Source organism: Dermacentor silvarum, chromosome 6 (assembly GCF_013339745.2).
Source record: "Dermacentor silvarum isolate Dsil-2018 chromosome 6, BIME_Dsil_1.4, whole genome shotgun sequence".
NCBI classification, from domain to species: domain Eukaryota; kingdom Metazoa; phylum Arthropoda; class Arachnida; order Ixodida; family Ixodidae; genus Dermacentor; species Dermacentor silvarum.
The window spans coordinates 118,478,363-118,498,817 of record NC_051159.1 but is presented as its reverse complement, the minus strand read 5'-3'; the positions used below and the strand labels follow the sequence as shown (position 1 = coordinate 118,498,817).

General features: G+C 47.5%; 1 protein-coding gene across 1 annotated transcript in view; it reads left to right on the top strand.

Moving 5' to 3' along the window:
* LOC119455912 (uncharacterized) overlaps window positions 1-20,455 on the top strand; it is a 119,428-nt gene that overhangs the window by 91,255 nt on the left and 7,718 nt on the right. The window contains exons 2-6 of the mRNA XM_037717450.2: window positions 11,585-11,616; window positions 13,512-13,708; window positions 14,856-14,986; window positions 16,664-16,932; window positions 18,238-18,304. Of these exons, the coding sequence (XP_037573378.1) occupies window positions 11,585-11,616; window positions 13,512-13,708; window positions 14,856-14,986; window positions 16,664-16,932; window positions 18,238-18,304 (696 nt within the window). The remainder of the gene's footprint in view (window positions 1-11,584; window positions 11,617-13,511; window positions 13,709-14,855; window positions 14,987-16,663; window positions 16,933-18,237; window positions 18,305-20,455) is intronic.

Genomic DNA, 20,455 nt, shown 5'->3' with positions numbered 1-20,455 from the left:
TCAGCGGGCGTTGGGGTCTTCTGACGGTAGTTTGGTGGTCGGGAACACAGCGCAGGGAAGAAGGACTCTGCCTCCGCCGCAGATGGCCTTCAAGATACAGCCGCTCGGACGGGCGCACGCACCGTAAAACGTCCCCCCCCCCTCCCTCCTCCCACCCCCCGGAGCCTTGCGGCCCGGTGGGCGCGTGCGGTCACTCGGACCACGCAAAGTAAAACGTCCCCCCCCCCTCCACCCTCCGCCCTTCCCCCCGTCCGGAGCGTTGCGCGCGACTGGAAGATGGCGTGCTTCCTTCCCGCTTTCTTCCCTTGCGTGCTCGAGATTGAGCCGCGATCGTCAGCTCATCCTCGCACGATTTCACTCGCACATACAGCACACGACGCGCGGTGACGATTTTATCGCCTCTGGACTTTATACGGAACCTCACGGCGACGGCGACGGCAGAAATGCGCTTGGAGTGTCCATATAAATTATATCGCAGTAACAGCAACAACAACAACACAATAATAATAATAATAATAATAATAATAATAATAATAATAATAATAATAATATCACTTTTACCTTTGTAACCGTACTATCCAGGCTGCTTACTTTGCTATTGTTGTGTAGAGGATGGAGGTCATCATTCGATAATATATGTGCGGCATGCACAGATGGCGCTGTTGTCTTACCACGCATAGGAAGCCTACATGCAACGCTGGCCACACATGAGCCTTTCACTCGGCGTTCTGAGAGGCGTAGTTCGGCAATGCGTTTGTCGATTCGAGTGGTCACGTTTGAGAGAGTTTACAATGTCATGGTAGTTGTAATTCTTGAGAGTTGAACCTGTTCTCATTAGAAACATCAGGCTTACTAGTGTGGCAATTGTTGCAGAAATTTAGAGGTTAATTGCTCGGCTATATGGCACCCCACGTTCGACACTGGGTGTCCAGAAAAGAAGTGCAGAGGCTCGGGCAGCAAAACCAAAGGGATGGCAATCTACGCCGACCACCTTTGGCCACGGCGGGCCCACTACGAATAGGGTGCGAGCACGAGTGCAAGATTAGACTGTAAAGAGCCCCCACTAGGTTTATCATAAGTTAAGCATGTAATCTTTGTAATACGTGTATAAATGTCACCTGTATATCTTTAACGTCATTTCTGAATGCCTAGGACCCATGCGCCCTCCGCAGCACGCACAATACTGTTTACATTTCCCATTGCGGCTTTTTTTTCTTTGTGTCTTGAGATATTCGCTTAAAGGACATGAAATGTGAATAAAGAAATCTGTCAATAAAAGTTTATCTTAATGTTGCCTACAATGCTTATAAGATATACAGACGAAATTTGAAAACGACCCTAAGGAAGCACGGAGGCTTTTAAATATAGCGCACGTTTGCAGCACCAATATTGATTTGGTTCCATTGACGTTGGGCATGCGTGGCACTTGATTTGTTTGAGCTGAGCATTATGCCGCACGATTGAACTTACGTATGCATCAGAATACGCAGGCTTTTCGAGAATTAGTATGCGCTGGAAGAACGAGATGGCGCTTTCGGCGGCGCACCGCTGGGGAGCCTACAGCGTTGCATGTAAGCTCTCTATGCACCACACGTTGCCTGAAGTGAAAGCGCACGAATGTGAAACCATTACTACTTCTGTCCTGCTACTGTGAGATCAGCTGTCGGGAATGGGAATGCAAGCGCGTGATCGCTAACGCACTGTACTTCATTCATGCTGCAGAATGTGGAACAGTATAGGGAAGACGTGTACAGTAGTTGGCTGCAAAAATAGTGACTGGCATATTAAGGCATGGAATGAGCATATGTGGGGAAGTTCATGAACTGCTCCTATAAAGCATCTGCCTGCGTTAAGCGGATAAAAGAAATTCACGAACGTGCCAAGGTTGTGTCGTTAACCTCTAAAGAAAGGACTTCGGACCACACAACGTTGGCAAGAGTGAATACCGCTCGTTACACAGTGACATTGCTTTTTAGCATAGTAAGTTTCTCGCACGTTATCTACGTATATTCACCCCAACTCACGCTCAAACTTACGCTCGCTCTGTCACCCAGGCATCAAAATAAGTGAGTGGGTGCACTCTTTGATCAATGTGCCGAAGCATTGGTGACGAACTGCACCAACAGTGCACGAATCATCGAAGCTGGACGTTTCGTGACAGTCCACCACGTAAGCGAGTGACTTGTGTCAATACGCGTCTTTACTACAAACTTTTATAAGGTACAGCACATCTATGTTCCAAGCCTTGTGCGCGCTAAGAACAAGTTTACCGCGGCGGAACACACCAGCAAGTGATTAGGCAGAAAATAATCAATCAGATAGTGACCGCACCAAAAGACGCTGCTGATTAGGAAACATTTGACAAGCAGCTGATACAAAGTGACTGACAAATAATGAATAACGAACAAAAGTCACTCATCTTAATTTATTTCAGCAGAGTAATGTTTGATCAACTCGGAATATATTTCTAGTCCCTCTTCGAATACAAGCACCGTATATGTTTCTAGCGCCGTTTTGGCAAGGTGTGATGATCTCTTAAACGCTTACATTTATTTATTTATTTATTTATTTATTTATTTATTTATTTATTTATTTATTTATTTATTTATTTATTTATTTATTTATTTATTTATTTATTTATGATACCATCAGGGTCAACAGGCATTACAGAGGGGAGTGGCGTAAAATGCATAAAAATAGCAAAATTTTAAATACAAGAGGCAGTGCAATGTTTCTAATTATGCAATAATAGTAATGAAGAGGGAGAATACAACATGTTACAAAAAATACTATAGATACAAGAAGCAGTGTAGTGTTTCTAATTATACGACAATAGCTATAAATAGGCAGAATACAAGGTGTTACAAAGCATTGGTTAATGAAGTCACAAATTTCTCATGATTTCAAATTGTTACTACCGATTGGGAAGGCAATTCCAATGTAGCCCGCTTCGTGTCGTCCACCCAGTCACCGTCTACAATATCCGCCGAAACATAGGTTTGCTGAGCTGCACTGGGGGCATCATACACATGCATTGCCGATACGGGTGCAACGGACACAAATGATACAAGTAATGAATGGGCCATTAGAGTAGAAGCTTGGCCGAGTTGGTCGTGGTTTATAACGTCGGTATTGCGCAGCGCGCGAAATGTACGAAAAAAGATTTGTATCCCCTCCCCTGTAGAGGAAATGGGGTTAAGCGAAGCTTGTCTTGTGTTACTTCGGTGTTCCTCGGAACGAATTGCACTGACGAGTACCATGTTGTGCTCGAACCAAAACTGGTCACACGCACTGCAGCTGGCCCCAAAGTTCCGGTTGAGAAACTCGCGTGGAAACCTGGCCGTCGCACCGTGGAAGTTGAAGCTAGCATTGCCGAGGCATGCACCATCGTTGTCGGGTTCCTGGAGGGCAAGACGACGCTGACGTTTGGCCTCAACATCGCGCTCCCGCAACTCGGGGTCAGCGGCTCTTCGCTGACGTTTGGCCTGAACATAGCGCTCCCGCAACTCGCGGTCCGTGGCTCTTCACTGACCTTTCTCCTCAGCTTCGGGGGCCCTCATGATAGAATGAGTACGTCGATGACGAGCCCTTTCCCGAACGCGTTCGCGGCGCCGTTGCTCAAAGGCAGCCTGCTCCTAGGCAGAACGCACAACGCAGGGCCTTCCTATCCGGGCGCCGAAACTGATCTGAGGTGAGGGAAGCCCGGCGGCGCGTATGCCAACGCCCTTTCCTTCTCTTTCCCTCCTCGCAACACACCAAACGACCCTGATTGGAAGTGCGCGGCACGTGATCCGCCGCTGGCGCAGCTTTCTCTGCACCTGCGCTTTCTTTCTTTCTTTCCTTCTTGTCCGTGGCTTATACTCGCATATGCAATGCGGATATGAGCAATGTGTGAGCTTTAGCGTGACAACTACGCCACCGAAACTGGTGAGCCAATACAACCTTCGCTCGAAAAAAATGTCGCAGTTTCACCCGAAAGGCAAAGCATCAATTGCGATTGCAACTTGGTAGAGAGCTAAACGGAGTAAGGATAGTAGTTTTATCAGCTGCATAAACTTGGACATGCAGCAGCACAAGCAACGCGCAGAACTGTTGTCGACGCCGTCGCCGTTTTGCCCGCGTTCTCACCGAACTGGCGCGGCGTTGTTGACTATAGCCAGGGCCTCTGGGGGCGGCTTGGAGGTTTTCGACGAGATCAGAACGGGAAACTCGTCGAGCAGCGTCGGAAGTCTTTACCACCTTCTCGCGTCGCAACGTTTTATTGCGATAGCAATTATATGGACACTCAAAAGCAGATTTCTGCCGTCGGCGTCGCCGTCGGCGTCGCCGTCGCCGTGAGGTTCCGTATGACGTCAATGGAGATGAAATCGTCGCCGCGCGCCGAACGCTGTATGTGCGAGTGAAAGGGCGCGAGGGGCACGCGCTTTCACGGGGAGTGAACGCACGGCGGAGAACAAACGCGCGTTCTGCGCCGTGCTCGCTTAGGGCTGCAGAAGTAAGCATCTATTTCCTCCTTTACAATCACCATATATGTAGAGCAAACGCGCCTTCTTCCGACGCGCGAGAGGCCGTGGGGGAGGGGGAGGAGGGAGAGGGAGAGGGGGAGGGAAGGGAGGCGACGTTTAGCTGCGGCACCAAGTGCCTATTTATATCAGAGGCTCCGGCAACAGTCACCAACGCCGCACGCATATTGAGCGAACGCGGGCAAAACGCCGACGGCGTCGACAATAGTTCTGCGTGTTGCCGGTGCTGCTGCATGTCCAAGTTTATACAGCTGATAAAGCTAATATCATTACTCCGTATAGCTCTCTACAAATTTGCTGTCGCAATTGATGCTTCGCCTTTGAGGTGAAACTGCGACAACTTTTTTATATAAATACGCATTTAGTGCCGCAGCTAAATGTCGCCTCCCCTCCCCCCTTCCGTCCCCCCACGGCCTTTCGCGCGACGGAAGAAGTCGCCTTTGCTCTCTCTCTCTCTCTTTCTCTCTCTCTCTCTCTCTCTCTATATATATATATATATATATGTTGATTGCAAAGGAGAAAAAAAAAGTTGTCGCAGTTTCACCTGAAAGGCGAAGCATCAATTGCGATAGCAAACTTGTAGAGAGCTATACGGAGTAATGATATTAGCTTTATCAGCTGTATAAACTTGGACATGCAGCAGCATCGCAACACGCAGATATGTTGTCGACGCCATCGGCGTTTTGCCCGCGTTCGCTCAAAATGCGTGCGGCGTTGGTGACTGTTGCCGGAGCCTCTGATATAAATAGGCACTGCGTGCCGCAGCTAAACGTCGCTTCCCTTCCCTCCCCCTCCCCCACGGCCTCTCGCTCGTCGGAAGAAGGCGCGTTTGCTCTACATACATGGTGATTGTGAAGGAGAACAGAGACGCCTACTTCTTCAGCCCTTAAGCGAGCACGGCGCAGAACGCGCGTTTGTTCTCCGCCGTGCGTTCACTCCCCGTGAAAGACGCGCCCCTCGCGCCCTTTCACTCGCACATACAGCGTTCGGCGCGCGGCGACGACTTCTTCTCCAAATGACGTCATACGGAACCTCACGGCGACGGCGACGGCGACGCCGACGGCAGAAATCTGCTTTTGAGTGTCCATATAATTGCTATCGCAATAAAATTTGCCGCGTATCTGCGTGCTTCGCTGCAAATGTCGTCGAAAGACGATAGTCTTCTGCCGGCCGTACTACATGAGTGCTGGTCTGATCCGGGGCCACCCGTGATGCTGTTCTCGTACCATTTCCGTCCTGGCATGAAGGTTTGTTTGAACAGATTTCATTTTACCGCATTATTTCATCAAGCGGCCATTTATGTTTTGCCCTGCCTCAGACAGCGCTTCCTTTATGTTGAATCGGCCGCATCTGGCTGGCATTGATAAAATTGAGGAGGCGCTGCGTGAGACAGGGACGCCATCTGGCAATACATCGGGAAACATGAGCTTGTGCAGAGGGTTTCCTTCCTCCATGACAGAGGGCGCTCGTCGGCGCGCAATCGGGGAACGTCGTAGGTTGGCGCGCATAGCATGGCATTTTCAGCGCAGCTTAAGAAACTAGGGTCTTTAGAGTTACGTATCTATGTATTTTCTATTAAAGGAACACACCTCCTAATACTTACCTAGTGATGTTGCGCCTCAGATATGCGTAATATTTACTTTGTGATCGATAACGTTCACAAGTATGAACAGCCGTACCAGTTTAAGTAGTGTGGGCGGTAAGCAAGTGGTCCAACTTTGGCCGGGTGGCTGAATCGGGTGACAGACAGACAGACAACAGACAGACAGACAGACAGACAGACCAAATTTTCAGCGTTTAATTTCCCCAAGAAAGACTATCGTCTTTAAAAAACGCCTAATTCGGCAGCCCTTTAGGAAGCACGGCCCAGAACGCGCGTTTGTTCTCCGTCGTGCGTTCGCTCCCCGTGAAAGCGCGCGTCCCTCGCCCTCTTTCACTCGCACATACAGTGTCCGGCGCGCGGCGACGATTTCATGGCCGTTGACGTCATACGAAACCTCACGGTGCCGGTGACGCCGATGGCAGAAATCCTCTTTGAGTGTCCATATAATTGCTATCGATATAATTGCTATCGCAATAAAAGGACTCTTCTCTGTCCTTTTCTCCTACATTTCGCGCGCTACGCAATACCGTCGTTATGAACGTACCATCACCTGATCAAACATGGCGGTGCCCACAGGATCGCCAAGAAAAGGGTCTATACAATGTTTTCCAGGAGCTGTACGGTTTTAGCTGCGAGAAGTTTCTGCTATTGACCCTTTTCGCGGAGTAGTTTGTTTTAGAGAAACGAGATGGCGCTCCCGGCGGCGCGCCATACGTCTCCTCAGCGACCACGCACGAATACGAAACCATTACCGCTTCTACCTTGCTTCTGTGCGATCAGCTGTCGAAATGCAACTGAGTTTTCGCTAACACACTGTGCTCCAATCATGCTAGATTGAATCATGTGGATTGAAGACGTGTGCAGAAGTTGGCGGCAAAAATAGTGACTGGCATTTTAAGGAATGGAATGAATCTGTGTGGCCAAGTTCGCGGACCGCTGCAGCAACTGTCCGAACGTGTTACCGGCACTTCGAGATGTACGGCTCTCCTCAAGGATACACAAATTTCCTCATCCGCCTGCGTTGTATTGCTAACCTTCAAAGAAAGGGCTTCAGCCCCGCTACGTCGGCAAGGGCGAGTACTGCTTGTTAAACAATGATAACGGGAGTAGCGCCGCCTCCTGTCATAGTAGCTTTCACGCACAGTATTTACACACATCTACCCCAACCAGCACGGAAACTTACACGCACTCTTTCGCCAACGTGTCAAGAATAAGTGAATGGGCGCACACTTGAATATATGCGCACTATATACGCACATTAAGTGACAGTAGTACATCGATAGCGCACGAATGGTCGAAGCTGAATGTTTCATCATGGTCCACAAGAGTAAGCGAGTTACTCGCGATAATACACATTTGCTACAAGGTGTTGCAATGTGCAGAACAGCTACGTTTCAAGCCTTGTGCGCAGCAAGAACTAATCTATCGGAACTGAGCACACCCGCGAGCGATAAGGCAGAAAATAATCAGAGAGTGGCCGCACCGAGGAACTTCACTGAGTCAGAAACTGACAAGCCACTGCTTCAAAATATTTGCCGAATAAAGAACAAAGAGTAAAACACACTAATCCTGACTGAATTCAAGAGCGGAATATTTGGATAGCTTGAAATACATATTTAGCGCCGCTTTTATAACAAACACCATATACGCTGCTTGCGCCGTTTGGACATTGTTTAATCAGCTCCGAAAGCATTTTTGCAAGTTCTCTGAAGCTATGATCAAAGCTTCGTGTCGTCCACCTAGTCACCGTCTACGATATCTCCGAAAACAGGTTTTCTAAGCCGCGCCGGCGTCGTACACTTCCATTGTAATCAAGGAGGCAACGGAGGCAGCTGAGGCAAGCAATGGACGAGTCACCACGCGATCAAACATGGCAGCGCCCACGGGATCGCCGCGAAAAGGGTCAATAACTTCTGTGGTGCCGTCTGGTCTGTGACGCCATGACCAGGACACAGCTTGCTCGGTCTCAATCGACTGGCGCGCGCGCTCGCTCAAAGTACGCACTCAAGCAGGGCAGCTTGAAAGATATTCAGTATGCCAACTGCTCTCACACAAGAACTGCAGTTTGATTTTGAAAGTATTTAGCAATATTTGGGAACCAAGAGCTATTTTTTTACACTCTTAGAGTTTTCGATGACGACAGTGCCAACATGATGTTCTAGTGGCAAGGGGAGCGCTGTCGCTATCTTCTGTTGTGACAGCTGACGTTTTTAGAGGCTGTCGTTGATGCGCTGCGCCTCTGGTCGAAGACGCAGGCGCTGATGTCTGAGACGTCACTTTTTCGACCAGAGATAGTCGCAGACGCAGCACATTGGTTCCGGCCTTTTCCTTGACAAAGGGGTGCTCGAAGTATCGGTCGACTCCGCGCCTACTGATATGGCACGGTGGTGGGGTTGAGCGCCACCACCCCTAACACAAAGTGGAACATAGTGCCACAAATAACCACCTCTCGAAACATGCTAAACGCAATGTTGGACAGCAACCTGGCTTGGTTGTTCATAATCTTTGTTTTATATTGAAGTGTTGGGTGCACCTTGCAGCTGCCTCTGACAGTTTCCGTACAGGGCTAAGGGCTTTTTAATGAACCACATCCGAACTTCTTGTGTCTGTTTGCAGGTTTAGAACTAGAAGCTTCCTTGTTTGTTTAATTATCCGGGAATTTTCCTCTTCCATTTTCTCGCAATGCCGCACACGGACAAAGAGGACGCGTTCTGCTCACTATGCGCGAGTCTTTAGCGATACGCATATAAAGCGTAAGTTCTCTCATGTTCCGAACAAAGCAGGACGTTTCGCTTCTAATTTTGACTGAAACGCGACCCCATGCTTCAGTGCTATTGAATCGGAAAGTTGTCGCGTTTCTCAGAAATAGGAAGCACATCGCGAGCAATGGTTGTGCTAAGAAAGAAGCAAAACCGTGACATAACAGCGGGACAATACATCTTCGCGCTTTTCTTCAGAATTCCTTCTTGATATAAAAAATAGAAACTAAGTTTGGAGCTCTCCTTGCGGGCTATACGCAAACTTCACGGTTGCGAAATAACCAGCAGTGCACTGAAGCGCCATGAAACGTGCTTGTGAATGCGTGAAAAGGATTTCGCTGTTCTCGGGTCGACAAGATTACGTGCTAGAGAGCCGCTTTCAGAGATCTCTGTATGTTTAAGGAAACTGCTGAAGAAGTTCAGTTAGCGAAACGTTTCACCCTGGACAACTAATTTTGGTTTTGATGCGTGGAAATAAATCAAACAAATGCCTGTTTTAAAGGGCAAGGACTGACAATTGGAATGGTATTTCATTTATTGCCGATTTTGACGGTATTCAATATAAATGAAACCTAACATGACATTGGAGTATAAGTTAGTAATTATACTCTTCAAAATGATGTTTGATCTTTGCTAAAGTAAGGGAACAGAGTCTGCCGGCTCTGAGCAATTTTCAGTCAACAATGAGCAATTTTAGATCGACGAAAACATATCGAGTTCAATAAATTTGCTCTATAACGCACGTATATTATAAGGCAGCGCAAAATAAAGACCTGATTACGCAGTGCTACCCTGCTTGTCGTAAAGCCTAAAATTCATTCTCACTTTAGCCTCCAAGTTATGCTGAAAGCCTTTTTTCTGTCTGCACCTACACCTTTAAATCTGAAACATTTCTTTGCAAATATTTGCACACTTTTACAATATCTATCTCTATCTATCTATTTATCTATCTATCTATCTATCTTATCTATCTATCTAATCTCGCCGCCTATGTCTTGGCACTCTCATGGTCGTTTTGTCAACTTTGTCGGCACCAAAATTGGCATAGTATAACAAGAGTGTATAACAAACATAAATAATAGGTTATGACCTAAATATCATGACATGCGTGTCATGTAGGCAATGAAACAGCCGCCTAACTTGACAATGTCCCAGCGTAAAAAACATGAACACTCAAAAACCACTGAAATTTGTTTTGACGTGGGTTCTAAGTGAAAGAAACACTAAAGTATGGTGGTAGAACTCACGGTCATGAGCATGACTTGGCAAAAATGACAATGACTCAGCCAAAAAAGATTAACACTCAAAAACCACTGCAATAAGTTCGGACGTGGGTACTAAGTGAAGGAAACACTAAAGAATGGTGGCTGAAGTCATAGTCATGAGCATGACTCTGCAAAAATAACAATGACGCGGCGAAAAAAATGAATGGAATTGGTTCGAACCTCACAAACCAATGAAATCGGTTCGGGTGTGGTACTAACTGAACAAAAAGGCTAATGGTTGACGCTCGAAGTCATAGTCATGAGCATGACGAAGACTCTCGCCTTAAGGTCTCTTAAGCATAGGTAAAGGGACTCCTGAGGACACATGACATGAATGTCATGATATCCCTGTCATCAAACAGCCACCTACGTCTTGGTGGTGGTGGTGATGATGATGATGTTGAAGCAGGCGGGGTTGGCCTGGCATACATAGCCGGAAATTGTACCGCCTGATCCTCCTTTGAGTTGAGGTCACGGGTGGGTCACCAGGTGTCGATGAGCCCAGTGTCTCGCAGGAAGGCTATCAACAGTCGTTGCGCTCTCTTCCTGATTCTTCTGTGTGGTCTCACGTCTTGGTGCTCTCATGGTCGTTTCGTTAACTGGTAGGCTCCCCGCAAGGTTGCTTCGCATAACATCGATTCCCACAGGGAGTGGAATCTGCCGGCTTTTTTTTTTATTAACACAACGACTATTATTTGTCTCCACTTTGCGCTAGGCTTCTATTTACATGCTTATGTAATGTACAGGACAGAAAACGACAGGTCAGTCAGGATTTCAGGTTAGTTTTGTCGTGCGGTTATGGTTGTTAAAATACATACTGGGAAAAGAAGCATTATCAAGAACAGACTGGCCTTTTCTTTCCTGTCCTGAACGTTTTCGAAATTTTCTTTTTTTGTCTAGAATTCTTGTACACCTGGTGCGGTTGCTTAGAAATTTAGGCGTCGTGCTGCTTGAGTAAGTGGTCGCGGGACCGAATCCCAGCGGCCGCTTTCGACGAGGGCGAAATGCAAAAGCGCCCGTGTACCGTGTGCACGCTAAAGAAACCCAGGTGATAACAATTAATCCGGAGCCCCCCCCCCCCCCTCCCCTATTCGGCGTGCCTCATAATCAAATCGTTATGTTGGCATATAAAACCGCAGAGTAACACACATTACCGATTCTTCGGTTTGTTGTTCTTCCGACAGCGTGCCCACTTTCATGATCACATTCCCGTACGTTCACCTTGACACTATTGTTGTGGCATAGTTACTAGCGCGAACAAGGCTAACGAAAAAAAAGCAGCTAGACATCAGCACCAACTAGTCCAAATCTCTCGTTAATTACTCCTTGAAACCCGCAGGAAATTATTACTCACATAAAGCATTCTTGTGTTTCGTCTTTAATCGACTGCCTGCACTGTGTAAACAGACACATTTTTTCTTCTTTCTTTTGCAGACTACACAAGAAGCCTGAATGACGTGGATATGGTGAGTACTACCAACATCACTTCGCGCACAGTGCTGTATCAGCCACACTCACCATGCTGGGTTAGCAATCACTGGAAATATTCTCATTTATTTATCAGGAAAGTCCGTCAATTGACAAACCAATATCACAAAGCTGCATCTATACAATGTTGAATGCTGTAATATTGTTACGGGAAAGAGGTTTAAATTATATTTACAGGGATATTTGCAAGGCAGCCACTGGCATACAAAACATACAAGATGGCAACACCAAACCGCGCGACATCAGGGAGCGTCTTCCGTACTGTCCTCAGCTTCGTCTCGAGCAGTGCTTGATAACATGACCCCCGGCGGTGAAGGCGCCGTACCGGTGCTGGCTAGATCGTCCGAGTTGTATCGCTTGAGGCGGGTGACGTGTACAACATCGGTGGAAGGTCGGGACGTGGTGTAATCGAGGGGCGTGATTTCACATGTAACGTCGGTCACTTGGTGCAAGAACCGCTACAGGCCAGAGTAAGGCGAAATCAACTTTTCGCAAAGGCCAACTAGTCGTGAAGGTGTCCAAAGAAGGACCCTATCGCCAGGGTTGAAGTGGGCATCGCGGTTGCGGGCATCATAGAAGAGTCGTTGCTTGTCCTGCGAACCAATGAGGCGGAGGCGTGCCGTCTGGCGTGCCTCTACAGCTCTGAACATGGCATCACGGGCGTATTCTGACGACGAGTCGAGAACGGCGGGAAGCAGGGTGTCAAATGCCAGCGCGGGATTTCTTCCGTACAAAAGGTAAAACAGAGAAAAACCAGCAGAGTCATGTCGGGAGGAATTATAAGCGCATGTTGCGAAGGGCAGAGCGGCGTCCCAGTCATGATGGTCGGCGGAAACATACATAGCAAGCATGTCTTTGATAGTTCGATGAAGACGCTCTCTGATGCCATTAGTCTGCCAGTCTGCCAGTGCCAGTCAATATCTTCACTGGCACTTCTTTGGCCGCTCATATGAGTCGTACTTTTCGCGTGTAAGCATTATGGGAAAAATTGGGTGATAAAACAGCGGTCGAGTTCTCGGGGGGATATAATATTGGGAAGAAAGGATTACCATCGGTTAGTAAGAGATCAAGCACCCTGAATTACACATAGATACGCTTGCTCGCGACTGACTCGTTACTGTGATAGAAGAGACGTGTATTGCTACGACACATGCGTCTCATGCTGCCGCACGTGCTTGGGATATTGCGCTTAATAATGCGCTTCTCCTTTCGGTCACTAAAATCACTTGGCAGTTGCGTTTTGTGCGTACGGAAGTATCTAGTTCCTGCGGCACCTTCTTTCATGGCTGAAAATAACTTTCAGGCGCAAAAGTGCTTCGAAAGTGTACCCCCTTGAGTGTATGTGCGGATTAATCGTTTGTAAGAACTGAAACGTGAATAGTAAACTGCTTTCGGAGAATTGATATCAAACACTTGAAAAACACATATATCGGCGTTACACTTCCCTCATGCTCTAGATATTTGTATATGTGATTTTGCTGAGAAAACGTTCACGGTGTTTGCAGATTATACACTTTGGTTGATTTGCTAATGGGATCTTGGCCTTGCTGCGCACCATGTCTGCAGTTCTTGAAGCAACACAGATATACACAGGAAGTTGCGGACATGAAGTGGCCAGCAGTGGTCAAACTAGGATGTCTGTGCAGTCAATAATCCGGCAAGGAGACTCGTCTTCCTCAGGGCAGTAGTTGTTGCCATACATACAACATATGCGCTTATTGATCCTCACATCGTTCCTAATTTTTATGGTATATTAGACAAAAAATGTGCTGTTCTTACCAGCAAGTCCTGGCTGGCTGCCCTGTGCCTTCTATCTCATCAAATGTGGCTGCAGGGCCCTTTTGCCGTGCGTGCTTCTTCTTACCCTCTGCAGGCGGAGGCTGCCGTGCCGAAAGAGGAGTGGCGAGGATATTCCTCGCTCTTCGCCCAGAGGACGTCCTCTCTTTTGAGCGAAGCCAGGCAGATGCTCCGGAGAGCCAAGGACGCCCAGGAGCGCCGGTGGCTTCAGGCTTTCGTGCACAGGCTCACGCAACTGGCCATAGACCTTGAGCGTAACACGTTCGAGCCAAGGTGAAACATTTGACTAAATTTGGTCTTCTAGAAATGCCACGAAAGCAGTCTAAACTGCCTATGGAGTGATGAAGCCCTGCTTTTACAGGGAAGTGTTAAAAAAGTATTGTTCATTAAATATGACACATTGGAAAAAAAGTTAGATGATATCTAAATTCCTGCCAACTCCAAGCTTCCGTTATACATATATATTTGCAATCCATAAATTTAATGGATTGTGCGAGTGCTCTTTGCTTCGAGCTATTCCACTGTTTTGGTACCGTAGTGATACTTCATCCACATACGTAGCGCTTGGCGTTTTTGTGTCGACATTGGGGCTCCACAGAATCATACGGAGGTTGAAAAGTTCTTATTGATAATTTCTTACTCAATGAACCAACAAACACAATGTCAGTATAGACAAATTTGCGGGCAGCGCAGTGATATCCTGAGACAGTTAAGAAACAATTGTTAGAAAAGTCATATCGCATTGATAACAATGTCACAGCCTAAATTAAATAGAAAGGTCACCGCCTAAATTAAAAGATAAAAGCAGCATTTTACTATAAATGAGAAAATACAAAAATATTAGTGATGGCACCTTCAACACGAAGAATAACATGAATAGTAACGAACACATGACGAGCGCTGTCTCGTAAGTACTACTTTAATGATGCAAGCGTTAGTTGCCAGCACACACCAAAAATATGCAAAAGAATAAGGTTGCAGTTAAAGAGCGTGCAATTTCCTCTGCGCAGAAATTCACTTTCACCGAACTCAACAAAGGCTACCACGTATCTCCTAGCGCAACCTTGGTTATCGATTTATTTTTCTTCATCTACATTTCCCCCTTTCCCTTTCCTGTAGTGTAAGGTAGCCAACCCAACATATCCTCTGGTGAACTTCCGTGTTTTTACCTCATCGTCTCTATCTCTGAGGTAATTTTCGGTGCAATGCCCTATTTGCGAGCCACATGACTGAGGACATTTCGAATGGCGAGGAAGATTAGTCAGTGGCCTCTCAGCATAACATTTACGCTCGTTTTTCGCCCATCCACTATGTGTAGTTACTTTGAATTTGGTGACATTGGTAACCTGGTAACCTTTTTTTCCCGCCTGTTACTTCTCGATAAATTATCCTTCTATACGCTTGGCGTGCTGCATTTCAGGACGCCCCCAGTGTTTTCGTCCGCATTCGAGTCCTTGCAACATCAGCAAGAACAAACAGTTCCCACGACGGGTCAGATCAGCCCGCCTCCGTCCCCAATATTTGCACATCGAACAAAGACGACGACGCCAGGTGCGTAATTCTGGTGGTTATCTATAAGGTTGTGCTCTCGCACAGCAGTGCGTAGTTTCTCTGTCTTTTATTGTGATAACAATTATATGGACACTCTAAGCAAATTTCTGATGTCGCCATCGCCGTCGCCGTGAGGTTCCGTATAAAGTCCAAGGGCGATAAAATCTTGCTGTATGTGCAATCTTAATGTTGTGTGTGAGTGAAAGCGCGCGAGGGACGCGAGCTTTCTCCGAGCGAAGGCACGGAGAAGAGCAAGCTCGACGTCTTCCGTCGCGCGAAAGGCCTAGGGGGATGGGAGGGAGAGAGGGAGGGAGAGAGAGAGAGGGAGAGAGGGAGGGGGGCGACGTTGTTCTGCGGCACCAACTGCATATCTGGCTACCGGGCGCAAGGGGAGCTGGTGACTCAATCTCACACGCGAAAAGAGGAAAGCGGGAAGTCAGCGCGGCAGAGAGGGGGTGCGGCTTCTACACTGCCAGCAACTGTGTACTTGTACTTTGCGCGGCTCGTATCTTGAAAGCGACCTGCGCACGGCTCTTACCTTTCTATGCGCTGTGCTTTCGCCGCTGAGTTTCCGTTGAAGCTATAGACCGGACGAACCTTCGCTCGCTGCTGCTGCGGCGCTTGCTCACGCCAGCGTTTTGACAGCGGTTGTCTGCAGTCATCGATTGTCATCTATCCATGTTTGCTTGTGTGCGCTGATAACCTGCTTGTTAATTCAGTTAGTAAGCGAATGTGTCCAAGTTTACACAGCCGATAAAACTACTATGCTTACTCCGTATAGCTGTCTACTAATTTGATATCGCAATTGATGCTTCGCCTTTCAGGCGAAACTGAGACTTATTTTCTTCTTTTATTCACTCTGAATAAAGCGCAGAACTCGGGTTCAAAGGAAAGATTCGTACTGTACACTCCTAATGTAATCTGGTCAGCTGACCTAGTTCGCTATGTCAGCATAAGGTCAGCTCACCTTATGAATGACGGTAGGCTCGCGCGACGTACACGAGGTATGTCCCTGTCGTTTCGGGACATAACGGGGCGTGTTGTGGCGGTAGAATTCCGTGAGAACATATATATTTCGCACGCCGATGATTAACATTTCAACCTTTTAGCCTTAGTTGTGCTCACCCTGCCAGTTTTTAACGGCATTGCCAAGAACAAATCCTACTCGTTCACAGCGCAATTTTGTTTGTGTTCCTCTGTCTACGGTAGGGAGTGACACGTATCGACGCGTTTCATCGTTAACTTCTGGCTTTGGGCAGTCATGAAGATTGTTTTATATTCCGCATTTGTATTACTGTATGAGTGCAGAGGATATTATTGCAGACTTTGACATACTTCGAGAAAAAATATCTGCTGACATTTTGCTCAATGTTTCCATTTAACGCAAGGAATAAATCATGCAATCAAAAATTTGAATTTGAACAGTACGCGCAAAATTTGACAAAATAAACAAAAAAAAGTTTTTGCACTGTCCCAGAAAAAAAACATGGGAATTAAATGGCTCGTGCTTTTAACTAAATAAACAACACTTTATTTATTGCAAAATAAGTAGTTTCAGTACTGTTCATAAATGCTATCATCCGTAAGTCTCAAACGAGAGGCAGTGACGGTAGAAAAGGGTTGCAAGCAATGAAATTGGTTGCGTTCGCTCTTTCATGTGCCTATATTACCCTGCAGGGTCTACGCTAAATGAGGAGCACGGCGTGGCCAAGTCCGAACTCGTCACCATCCCTAACTTCGTTCTCGACGACAATGACGATGATATCCTGGCCTGGCAACTCCGCGGTCAGCGGCATCGGCAAAAGTCTTCAGCTACAACATCGCGATCTACTCCCGTTGCTGTTCGCGCCACGACCGAGACATACAGCCTAGATTCTGGCAGACACGTCTCCCTGCGGCCGACAACACCATTGGCTGGTCGAGATGGACCCATCGTCGTGAGCGAGGTGATGCATTAGTTTATTCGATTTGTGTTTTCACAATGTGTTTTTTTGGCACAAGGGCCGGCAAAGCTCGCAGCGGATGATTCTGGAATTTTAAACGTCCTGTTGCAGTCACCTCAACGATGTATTTGCTTTTTAACTATAGTGTCACGGCGCTGGATAAAAAAAAAAAGGTGCGGCCTGCCGCGTCGGGCGCGCTGCTATGAGAGCGAAAGTGACGGCCGTAGTTGCATTGTTGGCCGCTTGGCTGTGCCGAACGGCGCTAGCTGAGGGGGATGGAACGCTTCGGCTTGCTCGCGCGACAGCGTTCCAAGCGGGTCCCTAAGGCATTTGCCATGCCAATGCCAGACAACAGACCCTGGCGTGTGGCGCGGTGGTGGATCACACCGTTTTCGATGCGCGCGACAGGCCGCACCTTTTTTTTATCCAGCGACCGTGATAGTGTGAATGGCATTTGTGCAATGTAGCAAAGTACTCAAGATCGGCACTTATCAAAACGCAAAACGGTGACCTCTTTGCAGGTATGCAAAAACACAGAAGGGACAGCCTTTCACCTAGTGGTTTAGCGAGTACTTCTTTATAGAGTTTTATTTATTTATTTTTTTTTTTGGGGGGGGGGGGGGGGTCAGGCGGACGGTTTGTCATTTTTTAACGCGAGAGCGTTAAGGGCCCCATGTCGCAGAAACTCCGGTCAGCGTCGGGGGCGTTGCCAGGTCAAGATAATCATCCCGAACCACACCGACCGCGCAGGCTCTCCGCGTGGCGCAGAGGCGCTGGTGAACTAATCGAATTACTCAAAGCAAAATGCGTAAGAAAAATCGTAAAACACGACGTAACCACAACCTACAGACGTGATAGCTTGGGATTGTACTTTGAATATATGGGAAAACATAATTCTCTTACGGCGGAAACTGAAACACAAGCTCCTTTTTCAGCATAAAGCGGCGCGCCGTGGTTTCCTCCTTGGAAAAATACCGTGAAGATGGCGCTCGCCCGCTCAGCAGCCTAAAGTTACTGTATATACCTGTCGCAGGAAGCCATATATATATAGTAACTCTATGGCAGCCTACAACAGCGTTGCATGTAGGCTCCCTGCTGCAGACGCATGCGGAGGCGAAGTTGGAGAAAAAGCTGCAGTTGCCGGGAAGCCTGATAAGCCACCAGAGATCTTTGAATGCTATCGCTTTCCAATCTTAAAGGCGAAGCTTAAGTGTCCTTCAACTTTTTTCTTTCTGCTTGGTCTGCCAACCACGGCGCTCTAAGTCTTGGAAGTGGGATTGCTTATCCCTTATACTTTAACATGTGCAGGTAAAGCACCAGGCAGGCCTCGACTCATCACCAAAGAAGGTCCACAAGACATTCGATCAGACGAACGGTAAGGCCTCTTTCTTTTCTAACTTTATTTTGGGCAGTGCGCTGTGCAGGTATGATTCTATATTAACCCACCGTGCTTCGGTCCCTATCAGATAACATGGGTTTAAATTATTCGCGCCGAATCGAGCAGAGGTGTTATTCTTATTCGTCACATCGGCCAGTGTTTCTGCCTTAACCCGTTACTAACTTCGGAACAATATGATTACACGTGAAAATGGACAACGACTTCTTTCCCAAACTTTAGCCGACAGTAGGCTATCAGCCAGCCTGTTCAGCTTGAGTAAACTGCTGAGATCCTCATTATAGTCAATACTAATGGCAGTGATAGAAAGTGGCCGGATCAGAGTGGTCGTGCAGCTGATCCACCACAAGAGAGAGAGAACGGCCGAAGTGCCCGATATGTGGCCCTCAAACTGCACCACACTTGAAGCATATGTTGTGGGAGTGTAGATTTTTGGCCACCTAGAGGTTTTAGGTCCTCCAAAAACTATCTCTCCGTGATGCATACGAGATCTACAAATAATGGTGCACATATAACATCAAGCCCGCCTACACGAACCTCCGAGGTTTTACAGCGAAGCTGTGAAGGACTAGTTCCCCCAGGAACGTGTCCACGTGTAGAAAAAAAAACTATCATCATCAGCATTGCCTCGAGCGTCATCGTCTTATTCCGTAGCGTGCTCCTTGGCGCCCCTCGGTTTGCGCTCGTGCCGTTGGATGCCGTGCCGAGCACGAGTGCGTGTTTAAGAGTATGAGGTAACAATATCATCAAAAATAAGATTTCCCAAATTGGTTAATAGATACGCAGACTATAATAGATACGCAGACTATACTTAAAGATTACCTTGGGCAAAGACTGACGCTTTTCATGGTAGCTTTCAAGCCACTGCTCCCGCATTCGTCGTCGTCGTCTGCTTCCTCAGCTGGCTGCGTTGCCGCTAACCATTCTAGCGCATAATTTCACTTCTCTTCTGGGGTCGTAATTGCGAGGCCCTGTTTAAGGGGGTATGAGTCATTCATGAGCAATGACGACATGTCCGGATGCGTTCGGGTAACGCCGCCACGAATGCGCTCATCAACGTGCCGATTCTAGCGTGAGGGCTTCCGAAGCCCAGGCGAAATGTCAGTGAAGAGCCGCGGACCCAGAGTTGAGCGATCGCAATGTTCAGGCCAAAGTTAAGTGAAGCGTCGCCGACCCCGAGTGGCGGGAGCGCGATGTTGAGGGCAAATGTCAGCGTCGTGTTGCCCTCCAGGAACCCGACAGCGGTGGTGCATGCCTCGACAACTCTAGCGCCGACTTGCCCGGTGTGACGGCCAGGTTTCAATGCGAGTTTTTCAACCGGAACGTTCATGATAGAGATGTTCTTGTGGGTGATTCCCCAGGACGATACGCCCGTTCTCATCGGACGGGCAATATTTACTACAGCAGACCCACCATAGTCACAGCTTCGCTGGCTTCCATCTTCACAGTAGTGGAAGGGCTCTGATTTTATAAGAAGCAACGATTTTTGTAACTTCCTTTAATGCCTAGTGCCTGAGGCTCTTCTTTCTTTTTTTCTTCATTTTTACAGCGACGCTGAAAAGAGGACTAGTTCCCCCAGGCTCGTGTCCGCGTATAGAAAAAAAAAACTTTCATCATCCGCATTTCGGCTATATGTGCGTGGAGGTTTGGCTCTATGTGCGTGGCGGTTTCCCGCCAGTTGTGCCTTAGGACAGGTGTCACAACGGATGACTAACGTGACTGAAAGGTCATGACATCATTGACAATTCATGACTTCATGAATTGTTTTATTTAGATTTAATAAAAGCGTATCATCAATTCACTCAAACTGGAGCTTGACAACAGCATTGTGAGACTTATAAACGAATTATGTCCAGCCGATGTAACCCGCTCACTACGCCGTTGCTTTACTGAGCTCGTTGTCGAAAGATCAATCGTGGCCGCGGTGACCGCATTTCGGTGGAGGCGAAATGCGAAAACACTCGTGAACTAGATGCATTTTAAATAGCCCTAAGTGGCGAAAATATAATTCGTATTCCCCCATCACGGCGTGCGTCATAATCATATTGTACTTCTGGAGCACAAGACCGCAGAATAATTTTCGTATAGAAGCAATAGTGAATAACGAGTAAACAAAGAAGGCAACCTGAC